At 35.8% G+C, this 26,234-nt stretch overlaps 1 protein-coding gene and 1 long non-coding RNA gene across 2 annotated transcripts; one reads left to right on the top strand and one right to left on the bottom strand.

Annotated features, from left to right (window-relative positions):
• Window positions 1–1,873: 1,873 nt before the first annotated feature.
• LOC116131815 lies at window positions 1,874–3,612 on the top strand. Its single transcript, XR_004128305.1, has 3 exons — window positions 1,874–2,194; window positions 2,704–3,244; window positions 3,446–3,612. It is a non-coding gene; the product is annotated as an uncharacterized LOC116131815 (long non-coding RNA).
• A 3,582-nt stretch (window positions 3,613–7,194) lies between these two features.
• On the bottom strand, window positions 7,195–8,192 carry LOC116131794 (zinc finger BED domain-containing protein RICESLEEPER 2-like). Its single transcript, XM_031417469.1, has 2 exons — window positions 7,890–8,192; window positions 7,195–7,788 (listed from the first exon to the last, which is right to left on the bottom strand). Exons 1-2 carry the CDS (start codon window positions 8,190–8,192, stop codon window positions 7,195–7,197), a joined length of 897 nt encoding a protein of 298 aa, XP_031273329.1.
• Window positions 8,193–26,234: the final 18,042 nt, after the last annotated feature.

Raw genomic sequence — 26,234 nt, 5'->3', positions numbered from 1 at the left:
AAACAAAATTTAATTTACACTTAATAGAAAATAATTTTAACTAATAATATATTATTATTACAGTAAAACTTTTATATAATAATACTCAGCATACGAATAACCTCCATATAGTCATAAAAAATTCTAGTTTCAATTTGGGATAGTTATAAATAAAAATAAATTTCACATTGTAATAAGTTATAATTTTTCTCATTTTCATCTTAAGAAAGTTGCATCCACATAGTAATAATTATCTGAATATTCCAAAAAAATATATGTTATGTTACATTAAAAGTTTAAGATGAAATAAAATTTTATCTAAAGTTGCTTGAGACAATGATTTATGTTTTAGAGTTGTTATCACATCTTTTAACTTGCGGGTACATAATAATTCGCTAGCATGAACACTTTTTTTGTTGAAGCCAATTTTTTTTTTTTTTTTTTAGCTTTTCAACCATGTTTAGAGCTTTTTAGCACATTTTTTTTTTTAATTTTCGTACTATCATCCTCAGAGTTATTTCCTTTATCTTCTTTTCTAATTGTAGAAATAATTTATTCTTCAGTTAAAGCATACATGACTTGTTGCTTACTTGGATGGTAGAGGAAGACATTAATATCTATTCGATTAGTGTAGTGAAGTTATCGAATATGATCACTCAATTCTGTAATGACTCTTTCATTCTTCTTGTCTACTTCATTTATAATTTGCAATTCATTGACATCGAGGGTCCTAATTTTCCAATGCTTGAAACAATTGGCAAATGTTTGTGGCTGGTGAAGTAGGTGCCCCAGAGCTAATCAATTATTGTGGAATTGACTCTTTGTAATAATGTTTAATTGTTTATTAATTAATAAAAGACATTATCTACTATATCATGTAAACCATAGTTGTATGTATTGATATATGTCCTTAGAATGGTAGAACCGTGATGAGGGTATCAAGTGTTTCAAATCTTGATAGTGAGACCCTATGAGCATATATGGTGGCCATTCTAGAAATGTCTGTAGCCCCAATATTATTCTAACCAAGGGCACAGATAATACAATAAGGCTATCATAGTTTTGAATGACCTTGTCGAAAGGCAGTAACAAGTCTCACATTTTAAGGCTGTTTACTGACAACTTGGTGCAACACATAGGTGCTTGCTGTAGGCAAGTTCACTGGACTGACCCACCAGAAGATTTCATATAGATGGTAACCACAGTGTCTATGGAACAAAACCTCTAACGAATGGTGGTGCATGTGATCCTTAGACTTGAGATCATCGGAGCGCCTTGCGCACCGATTGGTGTAGTTTGACACTAACCCAACGTAGTTCTATTCAAAGCTGTCAATACGGTAGTGATTGACTGAATCGAGGAGTGTATCAAGACTATGGTGGATCGATAGAGGATTCATCACTCCTGGGTACGGGAGAAGTTTTCTCACGGTGCAATTTAGTTAATGACAATGATAGTAAATATGTGATCACGATGGGATTGAGTTGTTGCTCAATCTAATTCATTATTCTGGTAATTGATCCAGTAACTGAATACATATATATCGAGAGTAACTAAGGTTGACACTATTTATGTACCTCAGTCTTGATGAGACAACAAATAATGAAATGATTAGATTGTACGGTAACTAGGGATGGTTAACGAATTGAGCTGCTCGTGAGCCGGCTCGTTAACGGCTAGGTTTGTCTGATAACGAGCCGGCTCGACTCGGCTCGTGAGACAAAACGAGCCGAGTTCGAGCCATACAAGGCTCGACTCGTCAGGATCACAAGTTGCGCTTGGCTTAAAAAAGCAGGGTTTTTTTTGAGAATTTCTGAACTGTTGGGATTTAATTAAAATAATGCAAACAAGTTTTAAAAAATAACAAAATGGCCCCCATTATTAAAATCCCCAAATCGCGAAAAATCTGTCACAGTGGAACCCTGGCCGTAAAATTTGAATCAAACTCCTCCCAAAGTAACGATTTTCGGCCAGATCTTGTACATCTTCGTTAGCTTCGCGGGATCTTCGTGAGATATTGTTCATCGTCGTCGGACCTTCGGCAGCCATTGGATCTTCGTCATCGTCATCTGATCGTCGTTGGATCTTTGTCGGAACTTCGTCTTCTTCGTATGAGTTTCGTCAAATCTGATTGTTCTTCGTCGGATCTGAATCGTCTTCGTCAGATCTGAACTTTCTTCGTCGGTTCGTCATCATCTTCGTCGGACTTTAATCGGTGAGTAGGGGGTTTCTTCGTCGGATCTTGTGCTCCTTGTTTTGGGATTATTCCTGTACCAATGGGATGATAATATCTTTGGAATATTTGCGTAGTTCAACTAACCTCCATTGATATTTTTGTGAAAGAGCCCTATGTCATGTTCCTTTCTAAGCCATTGAGCACAATATTTTATCTGTTATATATTTTTCTATATTAATTGTTTTTGTTGGATTTTGAATCATTTTTAGTTGCCTTTTGGAAGTCTTATGCAAAATTTGGAGATTTCCAATTCTTTTCTTCGAGATCAATCTTTGGTGTACAAATGTGCCTGAAATTTAGTTTGAAAAATTAAAGGAATGGGAATAGATTTTCACCTTCACACACTGTAGATGATAAGGCTTTTAGTACTTTGGTTTTCCAGTTTTGTCTTCTTATGCGTCTTTATAAGTGTGAAGATGATAAGGCTAATCTAATGGTTAGTATTGTTATTCCTAAAACTTATTGCCTTATTAAATTTATTTCTGCAGGTATCAGAAGCATCTGTTAGTAGAAATCACAGTACTATGATTGTTCCTACTGGAAGTTCTCGGGACGAAGGGTGGACAACATTCAGAAACATTTTGGCAGAAATTAATGAAGCATCGCGGCTTTTCATATTGCCCAATCAGGCGTACTTGCAGAGCATGCATAAACCCCTTGTCTGTTTTTACACATACAATTGTTGCATTTATCAGATGTCTTACTTATCCCTTTTTTGGTTCTATTGTATGTGTGTGTGAAAATAGCAAAGTTCTGAACCTTTAGAGCGTCTTGTTGGGCTTTCAGATGATGTTGGGGCTGGCTTCATTTCTGGCCATAGTAGCCAACCTGCCTCTGCTTCTGAACTGAATGTTGACAGGTCGGTTGACTTGCCGGCACAAGATGAAATAGGTAACATGGGGGTTTCAAAAGTAATCAGAGCCGATCAGAGGAGATTCTTCTTTGATTTAGGGAGCAACAACAGGGGTCACTTCCTGAGGATATCTGAGGTGAAAAACGGAGGATATTTATGATTATTTATCTAAATTGGTGAGTTAAAATAAACTGTTAATGTTGTTTGCAAATATTAATCAAATTTATTTGAATTGGATTGGGGTCAAACTTGCTCTGCCTAGCAAATTAATGAAAAGTTAAATTATGATTTTTCAATTTTAAGCCCTTCTGAATTCGCCTGCCATATTTAAATATTTTAAACTAATTTTCTCATTTTCAATATTAAACATGATTCAGCTTCAAAATTATTTGGAGATGGCTGTTGCCCAGACAATCAGACTGCTGCCCAGACAAAGTTAAATTATGATTTGCATTTATTTGAATTTCAGACAGTCAGACTGCTGCCCAGCGAATTTTTGTAAAAAAAATTGAAAGAAAAAAAAAATCAGAGTTATTTGGAGTTAGAGTCAGCTCGAAATATGCCAAATCCATTACCGAGCCGAGCCGAGTCACATAATTTCTGGCTCCGGCTCAACTCGTTTATTATTCCTCTCTCACGAGTCGAGCTCGTTAAGGCGAAAACTCGGCTCGGCTCAGCTCGGCTCGATAACACCCCTAACGGTAACTATATCATTGACAGGTAGTTGCTTCGTTGAATCTGAATCTATCGGGTGACCATGATGTCTTTTTAGGGATCAATCTTGGTCTATGTGTAGTGAGACGATTCATTGGTGTTAATCGCGATACCACTCACTGTCGATATAATGAAGAGCCCACGGGTCACACACATAGAAGATAATTTAAGAACCGGTTTGTGCAAGGGGCGTTTTTGTCTTTTAGGATGAAAAAGTATTTTGGTAATCTCATAATGCAATTAAATTGCTAAGGTTGTTGCCTATATTTAATTTGAGATTATATTTAAATATATGTACACATATATTTAAATGGATTATTATTATTATTAAATGTTAATGTATTTCTATAAATACATTAATTGAAAATAATGATAATTATAATAAAATATCATGATTGGGAGTGTTAGGGTATAGGGGCTGTTTTAGTTGAAGCCCAAGCCTATTCCTTAATGGAATAGGGTTTTATGTGCAGTATATAAGTGCAAGGTTTTGTGATTTTCATAAGACAAGGGAAGAGATTCATTCATTCAATCTTATTCATTGAAAAAAAAGAAAACAGCCCTTTTCTCTCTATCTCACGCCACCTTTCTTCATTGAATCAAAGTTTCTTTGATTCTTGATTTGGTTCTTGATGCTAAAGAGGATCTAGCAAATCCCTCTTTAGCTCTTTGGGTTATCTTCGTGTAGATTACAGCTGGTTCGATCCTACTCTTGGATCGGTAGCGAACCCAGTCAGAGACAAGTTTGAAGGAGCCTCTAAACGTGCGTATGAACTCTAAACTTCACTCTAATTGTTCATATTATTACAGATTTTGATTTAACATATAAACTATATAATTTGTGTCCTGATCTTGGCTTTAATGGGAACGATCAATGCTCTAAAAATTTTGTTTTCTGTTGCCATGAGTTAGATCGTTTCCTCACAGTGGTATCAAAGCCTAGGGTACTAGATTTTACAGTTTAATGTATGGTTGATAGCATGTTGCCTTGTTGAATTTGTATAAAATCTGCCTTGAAAGCACGTTTTAAGAAATCAATATACTTGATTAATTTAATTTGTTGATGATCTGCAAGATTGGTATATTGAGATATGGATTTTTGTTAAGATCAGATGTTTAGATTGATTGTAAAATCCGATTGGTGTTCTATTGGTTGTTGGTTGAACTAATGTGTTACAGATCAATGTACACTTGCTGTGATCGTTGTTTGGCGTACTCGCTGATTATAAATCAGCTCTCGCTGCGACGATATAACCCATTGTCGCGGCAATCGTCCGTAGCGCGATCACTGATTAAATATCAGTGCTTGGCGCGATGATATAATTCATCGCCGCGACGATCATAGTCTAAGGTGCGCTCTGACGTAATTCAGCGCTCGCCATGGCGATCGTACGTGGTGCATGTACACAACGAAAATCAATGCACGCCGTGGCGATATAATCCATTGCCGCAACAAGCGTACTTTTGAGTGTGAGGTGCTAAAGTGAAAAGTTTCAAAACTTTTGGACCAAATATATAGATCTACAAATTGTCAGGAATTGATTGCTTTTTGAATGCATGCAATTCACTTGTTTGAATATTGCATAGTGCCTGGTACATGAGCCTTAGACCTATGGTGAATGTTTTAAAATATTTTTGGGTATGTATGGCTGTAAATTTTTTAAATAGGGTCTCTGTGTCCTGCCTTTCTTCCCCTTCTCGATGTACATTCTCTTCTCATCTCATTCCCTTCTAATGTAAATCGAGGTTTCTAAATTTATTGATGTAAAATTAGTTTGAGATTAATTTCACTATAAATTTAGTATGATGTATTTTGTAATGTAATTGAAGACGGAGCAAGGACGAGGCAATCATACTTAAAGACTCAAGATATTTATTACAGGACCCCTAGGTAACCCACTGATTCCTCTAGGCTCGAGGAAATTGGTTTTAGCTAGGCCATGTACCAGCACGTTTACATTTTTGCTTAGAATGCATGCTAAGGTTGAATGTTTAATAACATGCCAAATGATGTCATTCTAACAAAGATAATAAAACTAGTGAGACGTAAAATAAAAACCCTTAATTAAAGTATATTAAGTCACATGTATGCCTTCCATCACCAATGGTTTAATCAAAGCACTTTTTGTCGGAACCTTGTTCACCAAAGCGAAGGGTACACTTTTACCAGTGAGAGGTTAAATTTCATTGGAGTTTTCCTTAATGGTGATGGATCGACTTAAAATGACAGTTTTGCTTGTTCGGCAAAGCGAAGGTTGATAAACACGTCATAGGCATAGTAGAGAAGTATACTTGTTATGTGTACGTGGCGACATGTAGTGTCCACTCTATTGATACTGAGAATCACACTTGAGGACAATGGCTAGGCCATTGAATTGTGTGATTGGCTTGTTGGCTTGCTTCACATTTGAGGCTGATAGTAGGAGCTATCAACTGGTGTGGATTAAGTTTGTTGGCCTACCTAATCAACCTATTTTGGTAGTGATGGCAATGGGCCAGGCCGGGACCAGGTACCCCTTGGCCCAAGCCCAAGCCCAAGCCCAAGCCTGACCTCATGACAAAGGCCCAAGCCTGGCCCGAGCCCGTCACAGGTATGATAGGTAAAGCCCAAGTCCGACCCAACGGGCTTTTTGTAACCTTAGGCCCGACCCAAGCCTGCCTATTTTTATAATGTCAATTTTTTAAATATTAATAAATTTCAATTTTTTTTTATATTTTTAATTCTAGAAACAGTTTTTAAAAATTAATTTATTTTTGAATACTCACCAAATATATAAATAATATTCCACAAAGTGCATTTATCCATCCATGTAATTCTTAGAGTATAATATAACCATAAGAGCAACAATCAAATTGAGACAGTAAAATATGAACAAATACAAAACAGTAAACTCTATCACAAATTTCGAAGTTGTTGTCTCCTTAAGTTTTGCAAGCTCCAGTCAGGTAAGTCCACCTCTCTGCAATTATAAAATACATAAGAAGCATGCAACGCAAGAAAGACTAAATATCTAACCAATTGCATACCTATTCTTTGTCATCGTAATTCATCTTCTTCCTCATTAGTATCATCAAACAATGTCGAGCATGATTGTTGACCTAATAAGAATGCAAAATATGCATTAAAGACGATAAGACAAATACGTTAAAGAAATAAAAAATATACATTAAAGACAATAAGACAAATATGTTAAAGAATTAAAATTTTGATATAATCACTTTTTATATCCGCCCATAACCAATTTTGAGCACACATAGTTTGTTGTGATGTGGGCTTACTACCTTCCCACCCGTGCTAAATATAGACCCAGAAGTGACTATGGAGACAGGAATAGCAAGGATATCTCGAGCAATAGAAGAGAGGATTGGATATTTAGGCCTATTTGCCTTCCACCAAACTAATATGTCAAAGTTAGGAGTCCCAAGCAAAAGTTTCTCCTCTAAGTAAAAAATCTAGTTCTGACTTTCCTTCCATAACATTTGATTCTTGTGCAATATACATCTCAAAGTCACTAACGGACCCGTCCTCCTCACTATAAGGAATATTAGTCTGAAAAGAACGTGCATTGGGAGGAGGTTGACTACTTCTTTGCCTAGATTGGTACTGATTAAAAAAATCTGATAAAAATCCTTGAATTCTCATTATATGATCTTTACCATCAACTTCATAGATCAGAGGAAAAAAATAATCTAACGACTTCATTTTGTATTTAGGATCTAAAACACTCGCTACCCCCAAGACATCATGAATCACATCCCAATTCTTGCTAAATTTTTCAAGCATTTTTGTTGCCATATTTCTTATCAAATCATTCCTACATCTGAGCCAGCTAGACAATGCAATTCTAATTTCACAAACTTTTGGGAAATAAATATTAGATGTCAGATATTTTGTTCCAGAGAACAAGTTTATGGCAACATAAAATATTTTCAACTTTGAACAAACTTGTTCTGCCAACTCCCATTCCTCCTCAGTTGGCAAACATCTATATTGTGTCTCACAAAGCTTTAAATGAAAAAACACATCTTTGTAAATGAAACCTATTTCAAGCATTAAATAAGTTGAGTTCCAACGAGTCTTACAGTCAAGAGCCAACTTCTTTGTACTTCAATGCCTTCTTGACGTGACGCTTTAACAAATTTTTGCTCTCTTTTAGGAGATGCTGACCAATAAGCAACACTCTCACGGATTCTTGCAATTGCTTGTCTAATCACCAATAATCCATCTTGAACAATTAGATTCAGAACATGCGCACAACAACGCATATGAAACAATGAACCACGTAGCATAAGTGAGGCACTTGGAAGTTCGTTCAAGATATCTTCAACAACTGCATTATTGGTGGAGCAGTTATCAAACATCAATGTTGACAACTTTCTATCAATATTCCACTCATAAAAGCAGTCCATCAATGCCACAGCAAGCACATCTCTAGTATGTGGGTAAGGCACATATACAAATTTGCAACATTAATTATACATAAAAATTAATATTCATATAGCTACAAAAATTGTATTAAAAAATAAGAATGATAAAACCTTAAAAGATAATACCTTATGAGTCGACTTTGTAAGACCGAGTTGTTGTCAATAAAGTGTGTTGTGATCGTCATATATCCTTTGTTTTGATTGTTGGCAGCCCACAAATCCGAAGTGATAGCAATCCTACTCCGATTTTTGTTTAACAATTTCATTGTCTTCTCTTTTTCTACATCTTAAATCTTGAATATGTCTTTCTTAATAGTGTTTCTGCTCATAACCTTAAACAACGGTTGCACGTTGTTACAAAATCTCCTAAACCTATAATGATCAACCATGCTAAAAGGATATTCATGTAGAACAATCATCATTGTAAGGTCCTTCCTCATCGACTCTTGATCAAGCTGATGCAAAGTTAAGGTCATTTGAGACTTTTAACTTGAATCCTCTCCCGGGGTCATCGACAGAATCTTCTATAATACATCTCTGTATTTTTGCCTTGGATAGATTTTAGAATGTGAATGCAAATGCCTTGTCCCGTTTTTGGAACCACCAACAAGTTGTTTACGACAATAGTCATACTTAGCTTTATCCTTGCCATCAAACTTAACTTTCTTGAAATGTTGTCATACAACTGATTTTCTCCTTACAGTATTGTTGCAACTGTCAACATCATTAAGGGGGCCATCTTCTTCATGTGTTTCTTCCTCAGTATCTGCAATTGGAGATTGAATTTGATTACTTTTGATCGGATCCGGAGTCGACAATTTTTTTGATGAGTCAGAAGGTAGATTCATCTCCTCCTCTAAGCTTTTTCGTTTACCAAGTAAAGAAGTTTGAATTGACATGTTGAAACCTAAAAGAATGAAAAAAAGTATGAATATCAATAAACAATTCATACTAATCATCAAAAATCAAACATACCGATCAAAAATCAATACTATCAAGAAGAAACTAAATATAGGAGATAACATGTCCAGGAACTTTACCATCACGACAATAAAAGGAAAAAAAGAACAAATTACGCCAACAACTATAGAATCTAAAAAAGGGAATAGTTTTTCATGTTTCTTACTTCTTAAGCCAACCTCATATTGAAATTTGTGAAACCACAAATTCAAAACCTTTCCCACAACATAACTCTTTACATCTTCTATATAACATAAAAAAATTCCTTTTCCATCTCGTTGGAAACATAACTCTTTTCTACAACATAACTCTTTTCCACAAATTTGTGAAATCATGATGAAATCAAGGCAAAACATAAAAAAATATACAAAACTGACGTCTTTTGTATAAACATAAAAGAATAAGATGTCATATAAACAAAATCCTTTCCCAGATAACAATGTATCTCATCAACAAATCAACATCTTCTGAATTAGACAAATTCTGCTTCCTGCATTTATTTGTTTTGGAAAGGTAACAGAAACTGATAGCAAATGGCAAGAATGTTTGTGATTCCTGAATCTCAACAAACGTGTAAAAACATTTCATTTTCATCATAAAAATCCAAGCTTATTTATTCACTAATAAAGCTTCAAATGGAAACAAATTTAATTTCCCAACCATGATACTAAAAAATTGGAAAAAAAAAAATTAAGTATCAAAGAACAACACAAAACAAGGAGAACCCAAAAACAAAAAGCAAAACCATATTAGGTTTTTACACCATCAAATTATGAGTCACTTGAAATCGAAGAAGAAGAAAATGAAATGGTTTTGCTTCTACAAGTTACAGAGTTGCCCCACAAGCATAATTGATTTTGTTTCTACTATATTTAGAGGTGTGAAACATTAACCAACACAACAACACCCACAATTCCCTTCTCTTTAAATATCAATATCTAGAACAAATAAATTATAATGCATTCTCATTAATGCCCAGCAATCGACATCACAATACAAAACAACACACCAAGGAAAAAACTAGAGATAGAGATGGAAGAGTGATGAAGAGATCGGCGACGGCGAGATACTCCGGTGACAACGAGATCGGCGATGGTGAGACAATCTAGAGATCAAGATTGGAGATGTAATAGTGGGAGGAGATGGGAATATTGGAATGGGTAGGGTGTGTAGTTTAGTTTAGGGAATGGGATGGGATTAGGATTTGGGAAAAATGGGTATATATATATATATATATATATATATATATAAAAGATAATTTCGTAATTAAATATATAGTATAAGGGTAATTTAGTAAAATTAATACTAAAATTGTCAAGCCAGGCCAGGCCGGGCCTAAAAACATACCCATACCCGGCTTGTACCCGAGGTCGGGCCTTAAACTCAGGCCCAGGCCTAAGCCAAAGCCTAAGCCTGCGAACACTGGGTAAAGCTCGACCTTTCCGGGCCCGGCCAAGTACCTGGAAATATCAAGCCCATTGCCATCTCTACATTTTGGCTTGTTCACCAAAGCGAGGGTTTGAAATGGGCTAGATGGGATCTCGGTCCATTAGGAAAGCCAACAGGCTTTCCTGAGTTAATGGTGAGGGCTATTGACTTGAGAAAAAAAGTGGAAGCAATTGTTTAATAAAAGGCCTTATTAAATAATAATAATAAACATTGTAATAACGGTTACTTATTTTGCACTTGTAGATTCACTTAAAATTGAGCAAAATGATCCCAACATCACTGCGACAAATCATTGAACTGGGAGAGAAATGGAATGGTGAGAATTTCGTTGACTGGTATAGAAGTATAAACAATATACTTCAGTCAAGCGATAAATTATGCACCATTGAGCAGACTTTGTCACCAGAGCCTTCTGATAGTTCTATCAATGAGACTGGATATATATATGTGAAACATACACATGATGCGAAAGCAGAAATGACTAGATACATTGTGCTGCATCAATGACACCATTACTGTGATAGGAGTGCCAGAAAATGGACTTGGCTTCTATTCTTCATTTTCTTCAAAGAAATGAGAAACATATGGTGTCTCAACCATTATTCAGATGTAGGATGGAAGAGGGTACTAAAATTGGCGATCATATACTCAAGTTGACCGAGTAAATGAACAGGCTTGAGATTTTAGGATGCAGACTTAATGAAGGTTTAGCGATAAACCTAATATTACAGTCTTTGTCAGATTCTTACTCTCAATTTGTCTATGACTTCATTGAGGATGATAAGAAGAATACGTTTTCCAAGCTTCTGGATATGTTGAAGGCTACTAAGTCAGGCATGAAAATGTCAGGCAAGTTGAGCTAAACATACCTGAAGAAAAGTGGGATAGTATTAAAACTCCCATCTCCGTGTACACCCTAGCATAATGGTTATCTGAAAGAGGGGATTAGGACCTTACTTGATATGGTTATCTCCTTGATGAGTTTCTATGATTTGCCCACATGATTCTAGGGTTATGCCTTAGAGACTGCGACTCACGTACCAAACCATGTGCCGTCAAGGTTTATAGATAAGACTCCATATAATCAATGGAGTGGGCAAAAACCCAACTTGTCTTATCTAAAGATTTGGGTTGCGAAGCTTATGTCAAGAAATTGACTTCGAACAAGCTGGACCCGAAATCCTGCATATGTATATTTGTAGGGTATCCTAAGAAGACCAAAGGATACTATTTCTACCATCTAGAACAATGCAAATTTTTGATGCTTGTACTGGTGTCTTCCTAGAAAAGGAATTTTTTTATAAGAAGTACTAGTGGGAGAAAACTAAAACTTGATGAAGTTCTAGAACCACAAGATACATTAGACAAAGGACATGAAGATGTGCCACAAGAGGTGGTTGAACATCTCGAGGAGGTTACTCTACAATTTGTAGATCAAAGTGAACCACCTCAGGTAGCACAACAACTACGTAGATTTGGGAGAGTATGTCGTGAGCTCGAGAGATATGGTTTTCTTGTTACTCAACGTGGTGACGTAGGGTCTACCAAGACAATGAACTCAGAACTTGCGATGAAGCTATATCGGATCCATATTTCGTTAAATGGTTTAAAGCCATAAAATTTGAGATGAACTCCATGTACCAGAACCAGTCATGGTTTTCTGGTGGATTCACCTAAAAGGGTAAAACCCATAGGGTGTAAATAGGTCTTTAAGGAGAAGACTGACATGGATGACAAGGTGCATACATATAAAGCACAACTGGTTGCCAAAGGTTTCAAACAAATTCATGGTATTGACTATGAAGAAGCCTTTTACCGGTTGCCATGATTAGATCCATATAGATTATGCTTACGATTACTACACATAAGGACTATGAGATTTGACAAATAAATGTCATAACTGCTTTCCTGAATGGAAACCTTGAAGAGGATGTGTATATGACACAACTCGATGGTTTCATTCTCGATGGACAAGCTAATGACTATGAGATTTGGCAAATAAATGTCATTGCTGCTTTCCTGAATGGAAACCTTGAAGAGGATGTGTATATGACACAACCCGATGGTTTCATTCTCGATGGACAAGCTAATGACTATGAGATTTGGCAAATAAATGTCATTGCTGCTTTCCTGAATGGAAACCTTGAAGAGGATGTGTATATGACACAACCCAATGGTTTCGTTCTTGATGGAAAAACTAATAAGATATGCAAGTTGCAGAGGTCTATATATGGACTTAAGCAAGCTTCAAGGAGCTGGAACATTCGTTTTGATGAAGTCGTAAAAGAATTTGGTTTTATCAAGAACGAAGATGAGACTTGTGTTTACAAGAAGTTAAGTGGGAGCGTAGTGGCATTCCTAGTGTTGCATATCGATGACATACTTCTGATCGGGAATGATATACCAAACTTGTAGTCGGTAAAGACTTGGTTATCCAAGTGCTTCTCCATAAAAGACTTAGGAGAAGCAGCCTACATCCTCGAAATAAAGATCTATCATGATAGATGGCGTAGGTTGCTTAACCTAAGTTAGTACATAGACAAGGTACTGAACATATTCAGTATAGAAGAATCCAAAAAGGGATTTCTTCCGATAGCATATGGTGTTTATCTCTTTAAGGATATGTGTCTTTAACCACACGATGAGAGAGTTATAATGAAGAGGATCCCACATGCTTCAGCAAGTGGATCCATCTTGTATGCTCAAATTGATATCTAATGTGCATCAAGCACTTGCAGTGGATATCAATCAGACTCAAGTGAGCAATGCCATGTTTTATGCTTAAATTGATGTCTCATGTGCACCAAGCACTTGTAGGGGATATCAATTGGATCCAAGTGAGCAATGTGGTGATTGCATGCTCAGACTGATATCTTATGTGCATTAAGCACTTATAGAAGATATCAATAGGATCTAAGTAAGCAATATGTTATGTACTCAGATTGATGTCTTATGTGCATTCAGCACTTGTAGAAGATATCAATAATATCCAAGTGAGTGACACTGGATGAGTGTCTATGGAAATCCTTAAGTACTTGAAAAGGCTTAAGAATATGTTCTTGGATTATGGAGGGAAAGATGAGCTCATTGTAAGAGGATACAATGATGCCATTTTCAAATGGATAAAGGTGATTATAGTTTGCAATTCGGGTTTGTATATTTTGTCTCAATGTAGTTGTAGTGAGTTGGAAGAGCTCGAATCAGAGTACTGCAGTGGATTCTACAATTGATGCTAAGTATATCGCATTATTTAATGTAGCCATGTAGGCGGTTTGGATCAAGAAGTTCATTATTGAACTTGATGTGGTTCCAAGCATTGCTGATCCAGTAAAGTTCTACTGCGATAACAATGGAGCCATTGTTGTGGCTAAGAAATCATAGTCTCACCAGTAATCCAAACACATACTTAGTTGATTCAATCTGATCTAAGAGATCGATCAGAAAAGGGAATGTGCAGATTTACAGAGTACCTACTAACCCACTGTTGAAGTTTCTGTTGTAGCAGAAGCATGATGGGTACTTGGGTCATTCGATGTTGAGTGCATGAATGATTGGCTATAGTGCAAGTGGGAGATTGTTGGAGTAGGTGCTTTAGAGCCAATCAATTATTGTGGAATTGACTCTTTGTAATAATGTTTATTAATCAATAAAAGGCATTATCTACTATATCATGTAAACCATAGTTATATGTATTGATATATGTCCTTAGAATGGTAGAACCGTGACGAGGGTATCAAGTGTTTCAAATCTTGATAGTGAGAACCCTATGAACACATATGGTGGCCATTCTAGAAATGTCCGTAGCCTTAGTATTATTCTAACCAAGGGCACAGATAATACGGTAAGGCTATCATAGTGTTGAACGACCTTGTCAAAAGGTAGTAATAGGTCTCACATATTAAGGTTATTTGCTGACAACCTGGTGCAACACATGGGTGCCTGCTGTAGGCAAGTTCACTAGACCGACCCAGCAGAGGATTCCATATAGATGGTAACCCCAATGTCTATGGAACAAATCTTCTAGCTAATGGTGGTGCATGTGATCCTTATACTTGAGATCACCAGAGCGCCTTATGCACCGATTGGTGTAGTTTGACACTAGCCCAATGCAGTTATATTCAAAGCTGTCAATACGGTAGTGATTAGCTGCATCGAGGAGTGTATCAAGACTATGGTGGATCGACAGAGGATTCATCACTCCCGGGTACGGGAGAGGTTATCTCATGGCGTAATTCAGTTAATGACAATGACAGTAAATCTGTGATCACAGTGTGATTGAGTTGTTGCTCAATCCAATTCATTATTCCGGTCATTGGTCCAATAACTAAATACATATATATCGAGGGTAACTAAGGTTGACATTATTTCTGTACCTCAGTCTCGATGAGATAACAGATGATGAAAGGATTAGATTCTATGGTAACCATATCGTTGACAGATAGCTACTTCGCTGAATCCAAATCTATCGGGTGGCCATGATGCCTTGCTAGGGGCCAATCTTGGTCTATGTGTAGTGAGACGATTAATTGGTGTTAATCGCGATACTACTCACTGCTGGTATGATGAGGAGCCTACGGGTCACACACATAGAAGATAATTTAAGAACCGGTTTGTGCAAGGGGCGTTTTCGTCTTTTAGGATGAAAGGGTATTTTGGTAATCTCACAGTGCAATTAAATTGTTGAGGTTGTTGCCTATATTTAATTTGATATTAAAATTAAACACGTGAGATTATATTTAAATACATGTACACATATATTTAAATGGATTATTATTATTATTAAATGTTAATGTATTTCTATAAATATGTTAATTGAGTTTAATTGAAAATAATGATAATTATAATAAAATATCATGATTGGGAGTGTTTGGGTATAGGGACTGTTTGGGTTGAAGCCTAAGCCTATTCCTTAATGGAATAGGGTTTTATGTGCAGTATATAAGTGCAAGGTTTTGTGATTTTCATAAGACAAGGGAAGAGATTCATTCATTCAATCTTATTCATTGAAAGAAAAGAAAACAACCATTTTCTCTTTATATCACGCCACCTTTCTTCATTGAATCAAAGTTTCTTTGATTCTTGATTTGGTTCTTCAAGCTAAAGAGGATCTAGCAAATCCCTCTTTAGCTCTTCAGGTTATCTTCGTGTAGATTACCGCTGGTTCGATCCTACTCTTGGATCAATAGCGAACCCAGTCAGAGACAAGTTTGAAGGAGCCTCCAAACGTGTGTATAAACTCTAAACTTCACTCTGATTGTTCATATTATTACAGATTTTGATTTAACATATAAACCGTATAATTTGTGCCCTGATCTTGGCTTTAATGGGAACGATCAATGCTCTAAAATTTTTGTTTTCCACTGCCATGAGTTAGATCGTTTCCTAACAGTGGCTTCACATCAATTGACCATGAAACAACTGCATTTACAATTCCATCAATGACACTTATCTTTGCTGGTTCCAAGACATGATCTTCTATCAGTTTCAAAAGTGAGCGATTAAAGCATTGAATTGAAATCCTAATACTACTAAAACATGAGGTGAATTCCTAATATTTTTTAATTAAAACATGAATTATAAAATAAGAAATCAAAACAATAGTGTTTGTAACTACCCCTCTATTAAGTTATAACCTCCTCATAGTAATAAAATTAGTTGGTCTCACCATTATGATTATAGAGAGGTTTTACTATATAAAAGAAATCATATTAATAAAAATTTGATCATCAATAATATTTAACGAAAAAATAAATAATATCATGTAGGCCTTATTTCAAATGAATTAAATACATCTTTTTCTTAATTCAAGGAAAAAAGTAAATTAAATTTAAGAAATTCCTAAGTATATATTTCTAATGAGGCCTTAGACTCAAGGGGAGGCTTAAGACAATTGCCTTAGTTTTCTGGCCCTTGATTGACATTGTTTACACTTCACTTAGGGTTATTTATTTATTTTTAAACTTAAGAATGAACTGTTAACTTGAGTCATCATACTCTTATTTTGATGACAATAAACTAATATACCTTTAAACATGTTTGCTAATAACTCTTGGTCAAGTGTATATTGAGATGGCAGGAAAGTTTCCCACTGCATTCAAAAGATTATCAAGAATGGAAAAGACAAAGTTTAGATAAAAGAATTTGAAAGATTTCAAGAAAGATTTCAAGAAAGATTAGTCTAGGTGTTATGCCTAAAAAATCAGGGCTGACGCGAGCTTACGTCAGCAAGCGCCAATCAGAGTTTAAGAAGGTTTTGTGCCGTCCAAGAGTTGCCACGTCGTCCAAAGACAGAAAGAGTGTGGTTGTCATCAACTTGGCAGACTCAGGTTTTATCTATGAGTGGATGTGAGTCGCCCACTTGTCCAAGCCCTACGCGATTTGAGGATATCTCCCATGTAATCAGCCAATGGGAAGCACAGTAGGAATTATACCACACCTGCCCACTTGCAGATTTGTAATCATTACCTTGAAATCTTCTATTATAAATAGAGGACTCCTCCTCTCATTTTCGGGATTCTGATAAAAAACCTGCATTCTGATTGTAACCTTTTATTCTCAGAACATAGATAACCTGCGAGAAAGAGACTGACTTGATAGTTTCTCTGAATAATTAGTCATTTGTACCTCTACTTGCTGTTCGCTATATGCAACCTCCTATAACCTCTAATATATAAAAGAACAGTGGATTTAGGATTCGCTTTAAGCATCCAAACCACTTTAAAAATCATCTTCCATTTACTTCATTGCATTTTTCATTCACGTGTAATTTCTAAGTCAACTTAGCACTTTGCACGTGCGAATCGTTGGTGTCAAAATCCAGCATCAACACCAGGTATAATTTCCTTGTATCATTTCACTTTTTAAATCATAAGTCTTGGTTAGAGTTGGTTATTCACCTGTCAAAACTCATGACCTGTTTTACATGCTTTAATATAGTCTAAGGCATGAAAAATAGATTTTTGAAATGGGCAAAAATTTAGGGACTAAATATCGCTGCTTTTGTTCTTCATATTTTTATATGACTACATGAATTTTTTCATCACCATATAACTTTGCTTGCTTAGTCAACGATTATACTTAATTTTTATCTGCCAACTGGAAAAGGGATTTTGAACTAAAATTGAAAAATTACTTTTCTGATTCATTTGGGTTTTTATTTTTAAGAAATTTTTATTGAATCCAAATAAGTTGTTGTTTGTTTATTTACATTTAACTAAAATAATGTAAATGAACCAGTTGATTTGGAGGCTATTCTCGGTTCACAGAACACTTTCTATGTTGTTGTTCAATTTTAAGCTAAATTGTCACATTTCAAAGTTAAAGGGTTAAATTGTATTTTCCAAGCTTTAAATCTTTGCAATTTAACCCATCAAGTCTGCCAGATTAGCTGTCAATTTGTCTTCCGAATTGGGGTCAAAGTATTCTAAAAAAATGCTTTGGCAATCCGGTCAACTAGATTTCAAATTTGGTTGATTGGATGTAGTTAGGCTTTAAAACGATTAGTGCCACATAGATGTCATGTTAAATTTGGTCGACAAGATTAGCAAAGGGTCTTGCAATATGTTATGAGATTTTTAAGCAAAACGACTATATTTTTGAGTTCTTTTATATAAACCCAACTAAACCCATTCCAAAACAACTTTTGACACTCTTAAACTTGCATATACACCAACCAAAAGTGCTTCAATCATTTTAAAGAGCTTTCGGTTATTATTTTTCTTACTCTATATCAAACCCTTGCTACACTTAAAACTTGTATTTTTGAAGATTGTGTTTCTTTGGGCTATACACTTTCTTATCCACAGCTGAGAGGGTTTTATTGTAAAAATCATTCAATTCTCATATTTTAAAAGAGTGTGGTTCACTCTTGGGGTTTTTGCTTTCTAGTGAGAGAAAGTAAGTCCTAGTGTGTTTAAGAGGTGTAATTGCGCCTTGTAAATTAATTGTGTGTAAAAGTTCAACAGCTCCTAGAGGAAAGCTATTTGTTTTGAATTTTCTTGGTTGGGTGATCAACAAAAGGTAGTTAGTGGAATACTCTAAGGGGGGGTAGCTTGGAGGAGCGGACGTAAGTCGGGTTATGGCTGAACTATTATATATCGCTTGAGTTTGATTCTCTCATCCCCTCTCTCTTTACTTTATATATATTTAATTTATATTTGTTATATATTTGTTTATGCATATTTGCTTGAACTCACAAATTGAAATACAAGAGATCATAGGTCACAAAGAGTTCAAAGTAGCTTATGTTGTTTAAAAAGTGACCCTTGTGCCTTAAAGGCTTAATTCACCCCCCCTCTTAAAGCCATTTTGATCCTTCATGAACATGACTTAATTTGTACCTTTCAATGTTTATAGTGTGTTTCTTAAGGGTCTATTTGATCTGTGAACTAAAATAATTTTCAAAAACTAAAATATGAGCCAAAATTTTTAATGTATCTTGATATTTTATATATTTCAAAATGTGTTTGAAACAATGTTCAAAACAACATTTAATCGTTTTCTAACTTTTTGCTAGTGATAACGGTTGTACTTGAAAAGTGTTTTTGAAATCATATCAACTCATTTATACCAAACATATTTTCATAAGATTTGTTGTACACTTTGCTTTTTTTTTTTTTTTTTTTTAAACAAAATTAAATAGGCCCTAACTTAACTCACATTTTTCATTATTTTTGTGAATTGAAAACACTATTTTTGTGAATTAATTAAGAAAATTGAAAATCTATATTTCGATATACTTTAAATTTATATTTCTCAACTTATTAGCTCTTGCATTTTTTAAACTAATAAAAATTAACATTACTAAAAGTAATGAGTAAAAATCAATTTACCCCCCTAACGTTTGGAAAATTCTTGGTTTTCGGGCATTACAACAAATTTAATCAAGTTACTCCCAACAGTTTCATAAATCAATCAAGTTCCCCCCAAAACTGTGACGATGTTAATTGAACGTAAGGTCAAGAAGCGTAGAATTGTTAGAATGGTGAATATTCCTTAAAGCTGAATATAAGTCTTGCGTAGAATTGTTAGAATGGTGAATATTCCTTAAAGCTGAATATAAGTCTTTTCTAAACTTAGTGGGGACTGGTCAAACTTAAAAAATTAAATAGCAGCCAACCCACTAAACAACATACAACCCAGAAAAACCCTTTTGTTCTGTTTTTGCAAGAGAAGTTGTGTGAAAATGGAGTTCGTTGAATCTTTAATAGGGGCAACTAAATAATTTCGCATTTAATTTTCCACCTATTAATGTAATACAAAACAAGTGTTAGGGTATTTCGGATATTTCACTTTAAATAATAATATTCAAGGCCTGTTTGTTTTACTTTTTTTGCCCTATTCTATTCTTATCATACCCAAAATACATATTTGTTTCCCTATTCTCAAAATCCAATCCTATTATATTCAACTATTTTTAAACCCCCGTAGGTTTGTTAATTTAACTAAACACTCCTAGTAAAAAGAGTTTATAAATTGACAAAAATACCCCCATCCACCCACATTTGCCAGATTCCAGCCACCATCGCCGGAAGGTGGCCGAAATTTGGCGTAATGGCGTACTACTGACTAGATCTGGTTGGTTGTGCATCGATCTGGTCTTTTCCGACTAGATCCACCGTGGATTTGACCAGATCTACTGTCAAAGATCTGGCCGTTCTTTGTAGACCTGGCAAAACGGGTTCAGACTTGTGGGTCGACTCGTACCCAGATAAAAAATATAGGGTACGGGTCTAATGCATTGGACCCGTTTTTTCTGGACCCGTACCCAGCCCGGCTCGTATTATTAATGGGTTATACGGGTAAACCTGCGGGTGCCAATTTATTATTAAAAAAAAAAAAAAAAAAAAGGGATTTGAAATCCCTAAATCAGTAAATCCTAATCCTACAAAATATCAGTTCAACTCTCAACTCTCAAGTCTCATCCCAATTCCCACCTAGTACAGACGAAACACATTCTCTCATCGTCACCATCTCCTCTCTCTCATCGTCGCCACTAACCATCTCCTCTCTCTCACCATCGAAACTCGCCATCTCCTCTCTCTCATCGTCGCAACTCTCCTCTCTCACTGTCTCACATCGTCATTATCACCATCGCCGTCAACATCTCCTCTCTCACACTGTCACCATCGTCATCGCCATCTCCACTCTTCATTCCTTTTCATTTTGAGTCCATCACACCTCCACCATTGCAGATCGGTGAGTTTTTACCAAATATTGTATTTTTAATTCATTTTTGACATCTAGGTTTTGCTTATGCTGTTAATTGCTATCTAGTTTTGCTTGCTTTGTCCACACTCACTTTGTCACACTCACTCATTATCGATTTGTCGTCTATGTTTTCAGGATAAGAGCTTCACGGAGTTTATCCAAAGAGTGAAGACCCTTCCTGCTTGAATTTCGAGTAGTTGATTTTGGGGGTTTAAATGTAAAAAATTAAAATGATAGGAATTTTGGGGGTGTAACTGTCATAATTGAAAACTATTAGGAGTGAAATGTAAAAACTAAAACATGGAGAGAGAAAAAAGGGCACTCGCGGGTCCACTTCTACTTGCATAGGGTAGGGTACGGGCCCAATATTTTGGACCCGTATAACTCGACCCGTATTGGGCCCGTACCCGTGGCGACATGACCCTAACCCAGCCCACCCGCTCGTTTTACCAGGTCTAGTTCTTTGGCCACATATTCGTCATTGATGGCTAGATTTGGCTGTAGATCTGACCTTTTTTGGCACACAACTGGTTAGATCCAGCCGGTCGTGTGCCATTATGCTAGATTTCGGCCACCTTCCGGCGGTGGTGGCTGAAATCTAGCAAATGTGGGGGTGTTTTTATCAATTTATAAACTTTTTATTGTTGGGGTTGTTTAGCTAAATTAACAAACCTAGGGGGTGTTTTTGTTAATTTTTAAATCATATCTCGTAATAACAACCCAACTCTACTTTTTCAAAAATATTACTCAAAATAATAAAATAAACACAGATTTTCATCAAACTTGCAAAAGAACAAAAAGGGCATTATAGAGTTTTACTACATTCTTGCCTCAATTGTTTACACAACAAAATGTAGTCAAAATTGTTGGGGCAACTTGATTGATTTATGAAACGGTTGGGGGTAACTTGATTAAATTTGTCATAATTGATTGAAAATTTGCATTTTCCAAACTTTAGGGGGATAAATGATTTTTACTCCTTTAGTAATATATTATTTAATATCAAAGGGGCTTATATGTCAAAATGATAATTTTAAGTATTTTTGTGTGAAAAAAAAAATCTTAACACTTGTAATCGGACTATAAAAGTTAAATAAACAAACATATCATTCAAATTCAACTATTCAAATTTGTTCAATTTATAATAATTCAATTTTATTCAGTTTTCAATTATAAAACAAATGCGACTTTAATGTATTTCACGTAAATTAGCTTTAAATCAAGGATTTGAATGACAAATAGTTAGAACTTTTGTACGAACAAGTGTAGCAAAAACTATCAATTGGAACCCTTAAACCCAATTACTCCATGCCCCTTACAAATTGGTTCTTACAATTAAATAAATAGGAAACTGAATTTCAGACAGAACTTGAAATTGAGACAGACTCGTTAACTATCTCGGTGCAAGAAACCAAACGAGATTAAATAGTAAGACTTAAATAACACGTTAAGTAAATTAAAAGCGGAACCAGATACATGATGCAAAATTGATCAACCGTGTGCAAGAAATAAACTCCCCCAAAAAGACTGAATTCGGTTATAAAGTAGAGAAGATGAAGCTAGAGCGTGCAATGAGCAACACTGGCTTAAAGACAAATCCACCATTACAAGGATGATTTTGGTGCAGAAGGGTTATGATGGTTCAACTTTCAAGCTTTAATGGTGGATTCTGGTTGCATGCGGCACTCTTAAGCGGTATAAGAACGACAAACAAAGGAACTATGTTTTGTCATCTTTGACGGAAAATAAATTAAATGGAAAGGCATAATCTAATTAACGCAAGAGAAAGAGCTCTGGGTTTTATGTTTACTATGTATATTCCTCAACAATGAATAATTGCTCTTTGCAACACTTAATTTATAGGCATTGGCAAACAATAATGATACAGACACCGAAATCTTGCATCGAAATTTTGCATCGAATGACATGTCAGCTGAGTAGATGCAATCATGTAGCATATTAACAAATATTCCGCGAATGAACGACCGTCCATCAAATATAGACAGTCTTCCGTGATTATTGGATGACCATTCATTTTAAATGGACTCTCATTCATGAAAAAATAATAATATACAGACGTCCACCTAGAATGGACGCCCGTTCATAGTTTAAATTAAAAAAATTTCAAAACGAAAATCATGGATGCCAATCCATACATTATGGACGGGCGTCTCTACTCAATGGACGAGCGTCCCTGTTAGATGGATGCCCGTCCATTGTTTAATTTAAAAAATTTGACACACAAAAATAATGGACGGCGTCCCTATTAGATGGACGCCTATCCATTGCCATACGAGGATTTAAAAAAAAAAAAAAAATAGGTCTAAACATTTTGGTCCCAAAATTTTTTTAAAAAATAAAAGGACCTGATCTGCTGCTCTTCTTCTTTGTCTTTGTTCCTCATCTGCTGCTCTTCTTCTTTGTCTGCCGCTCTTCTTCTTTGTCTGCTGCTCTTCTTCTTCGTCAAAGCCATCTGTCATTTTTATTGTAAGTTATTGAGTTAATTTGGTTTCTGTTCATCATGTTTTATTTGTTTTGATTGATGATTGAGGTTAATTGAGCTGTAAAGAACTCAATGAGATGCTAGGAAAAAGAGAAATTTAAACCGTAGATTGTTGCCATAATTCTAAACTTTCATACGAAGGAATTGATTCAATGCCAACTTTTGGATATGGTTTTTTTTTTTCTTCTTTATCTTTACAATTAGTGATATGCCCACTGTTGGATGATGGCTTGAAACGCTGTCGTATTTGCACTTAAATGGAACGACGTTGTTTTGATTCAAACTGAAGAAACAATCCTGAGCGTTGATGAAAAGAAGATCTAACGGCTGGAATTTAACCCTAATGTCAACCATATAAAAGCAGAGTTATTTGGCAGTTTACGCATTCATCCATTTTTGCAAATCTCTCTCTTTTTCGTTAAACACCATTTTGAGTCTTTAGTGTTTTCAATTTGGGTTGAGTGAATCTTGTAACTTGTTGATTGAGTGACTGGGTTAGGTCATTCTGGGTGTATTGTATACACTGTATATAGGGATTCGAAGGGTGTAATCTCTAGGGTGAGTTACGGGTTGAAGAAGGGGTTTTGAGGGATTTGTGTTGCTGTGTGTAATCTGTAATCTTGATAGTGATTTAGTGCAGTAAGCTCGTCTGATTCCCGAGTTCAACGTGGACGTAGCTTGCTCAAATATAGAGCAAGTGAAGCACGGTAAATCTGGTTGTTCTTGTGTGTGTTTATTGTGATTCTTGTTCTTGATCTGTTGTTATTTGGTTGATTCTTTCTGTGAGTGGTTATAACAGTGGTATCAGAGCCATTTCTTGGAGATTAGGGTTTCTTATTACAAATTAGGGTTTCGCGAAATTAGGGTTTCGCGAAATTAGGGTTTCGTGAAATTAGGGTTTCGTAAAATTAGGGTTTCTGGAAATTGGGGCTTTTCGAAACTGTGATTCCTTCTGGTCTCCAATAGGATCTAGGGAGTCAAATCTTGGTTAAGTTCTAAAGGTATATAGGCTGGAAACCAGTAACCACCTTAAAAACTACTTGGCAATAATTAGCAAATTCTGGTGTAACAACGTCGCGTACCTTCGTAGGTGCTAAGTTCTAAGAGGTATATAGGTTAGAAACCAGTAACCACCTTAAAAACTGCCTGGCAGTAATTGGCAAATTCTGGTATAACAACGCCACGTACCTTCTTAGATTCTTTGTTGTTTTCTTTATTTTCATTATATTGTAATGAGTACGACTCGTATGGAGATCTCCCAATATGATGAGAAGATCGATTTTGGGAGTTGGAAGAAAAAGATGAAAGTATTGCTTTCTCGCAACAAGGTTGCCATCGCACTGGAAGAGGACTCTGAAAAATGGCCAGAGGAGAAGTTGAAAAAGAAAGAGGAGATCAATGAGAAGGCATACAATCTGATAATCATGAATCTGTCTGACAGCGTCCTCTGGAAGGTAGATGGAATTGAATCACCAATTGAACTCTAGGGTAAACTCACTACCTTGTATGCTTTGTAATCTGCCCCCAACCTAGCTTTTTTAAAGGGGGCTTTATTCTCTTATAAAATGGATAGTGCTAAGAGTATAGATGAAAACCTAGACGAGTTTCTGAAAATGACCTTGGTCCTAAAAGGGACAGATCAAGCCTTAGGAGAAACCAGCCTAACCATGATTCTATTGAATTCCCTGACTGATGACTACCAGGTAGTCAAGAATGCCCTACAGTACTTGGGTATTGTACCAAATCTTGACCTAATAACATCAGGACTTAGGGCTAGAGAATTAGAATTGAAAACCCAGAAACGGAATGGCACAAATCTGTTTGTTAAGAGTAGACCAGAACCTAGTCAAACTGGTAAGGGAAATCAGAATAATCAGGGGGCTAGAAATAAGAAAAAATGGAAGGGCAGTAACAAGCATATAGGAGAGTCCAGAAAATGTTTCTTTTGTAATAAAATTGTGCATATTAAAAAGAACTGTTTTGAGTGGATTAAAAAGCAAAAACAAGGGAATACTGAGAATAACCTAGCCACTACTAGAAACCTGGTAGAGGAACCTGAAGTACTTACTGTGTCAATGAATGACACTGGTGAAGAGTGGGTGCTGGACTCAGGCTGTTACTTTCACATGAGTCCTAGAAGAGACTGGTTCCAGGAATTTGAAAATGTTGAAAATGAAACTGTTTACATGGGAAACAATAATGCATGCAGAGTAAGAGGGATAGGCATAGTGACTCTAAGGGTTAACACTGGAAAAGTGGTAAAACTAACTAGGTTTAGATACATACCAGAACTTAAAAGAAATTTGATATCCCTTGGCACCTTAGATGAATCAGGATGTTGTTATAAATCAAAACATGGATGCTTGAACATATATAGAGATAACAACTTGATACTGAAAGAAGAGAAAAGAAATGCCTTTATATTCTTTGTGGGAATCATTCCCAAAACTGCTTTAATTCTGTGATTACTTCTACTAACTTGTCCAATACAGAAAAATGGCATCTTCGATTAGGCCACATGAGTCAAAGAGGCATGGACATTCTGAAGCATAAAGGGTAGTTTGGTAAGGACAAGACCACATCCCTCGAATTCTGTGAGAATTATGTTTTAGGGAAACAGCATAGAAATAGTTTCACCAAAGGGACACACCTAGCCACTAGACCACTAGAATACATTCACTCCGACCTTTGGGAACTTGGAAAAGTGAAGTCTTATGGAGGGAATAACTACTTTATGCCTCTGGTGGATGACTACATCCGCAAGGTGTGGGTGTACTTATTGAAATCCAAAGATCAGGCTCTAGCTAGGTTTAAGGACTGAAAAAACTTAGTAGAGAACCAAATGGGAAAAAGGGTGAAGGTTCTTAGAACAGACAATGGGCTGGAATTCTGTAATCAAGAAT

The sequence above is a fragment of the Pistacia vera genome, unplaced genomic scaffold (assembly GCF_008641045.1).
Source record: "Pistacia vera cultivar Batoury unplaced genomic scaffold, PisVer_v2 Contig243, whole genome shotgun sequence".
NCBI lineage: Eukaryota > Viridiplantae > Streptophyta > Magnoliopsida > Sapindales > Anacardiaceae > Pistacia > Pistacia vera.
Note: the sequence above shows the minus strand (reverse complement) of the source record. Positions and strands in the feature narration are given on the sequence as shown.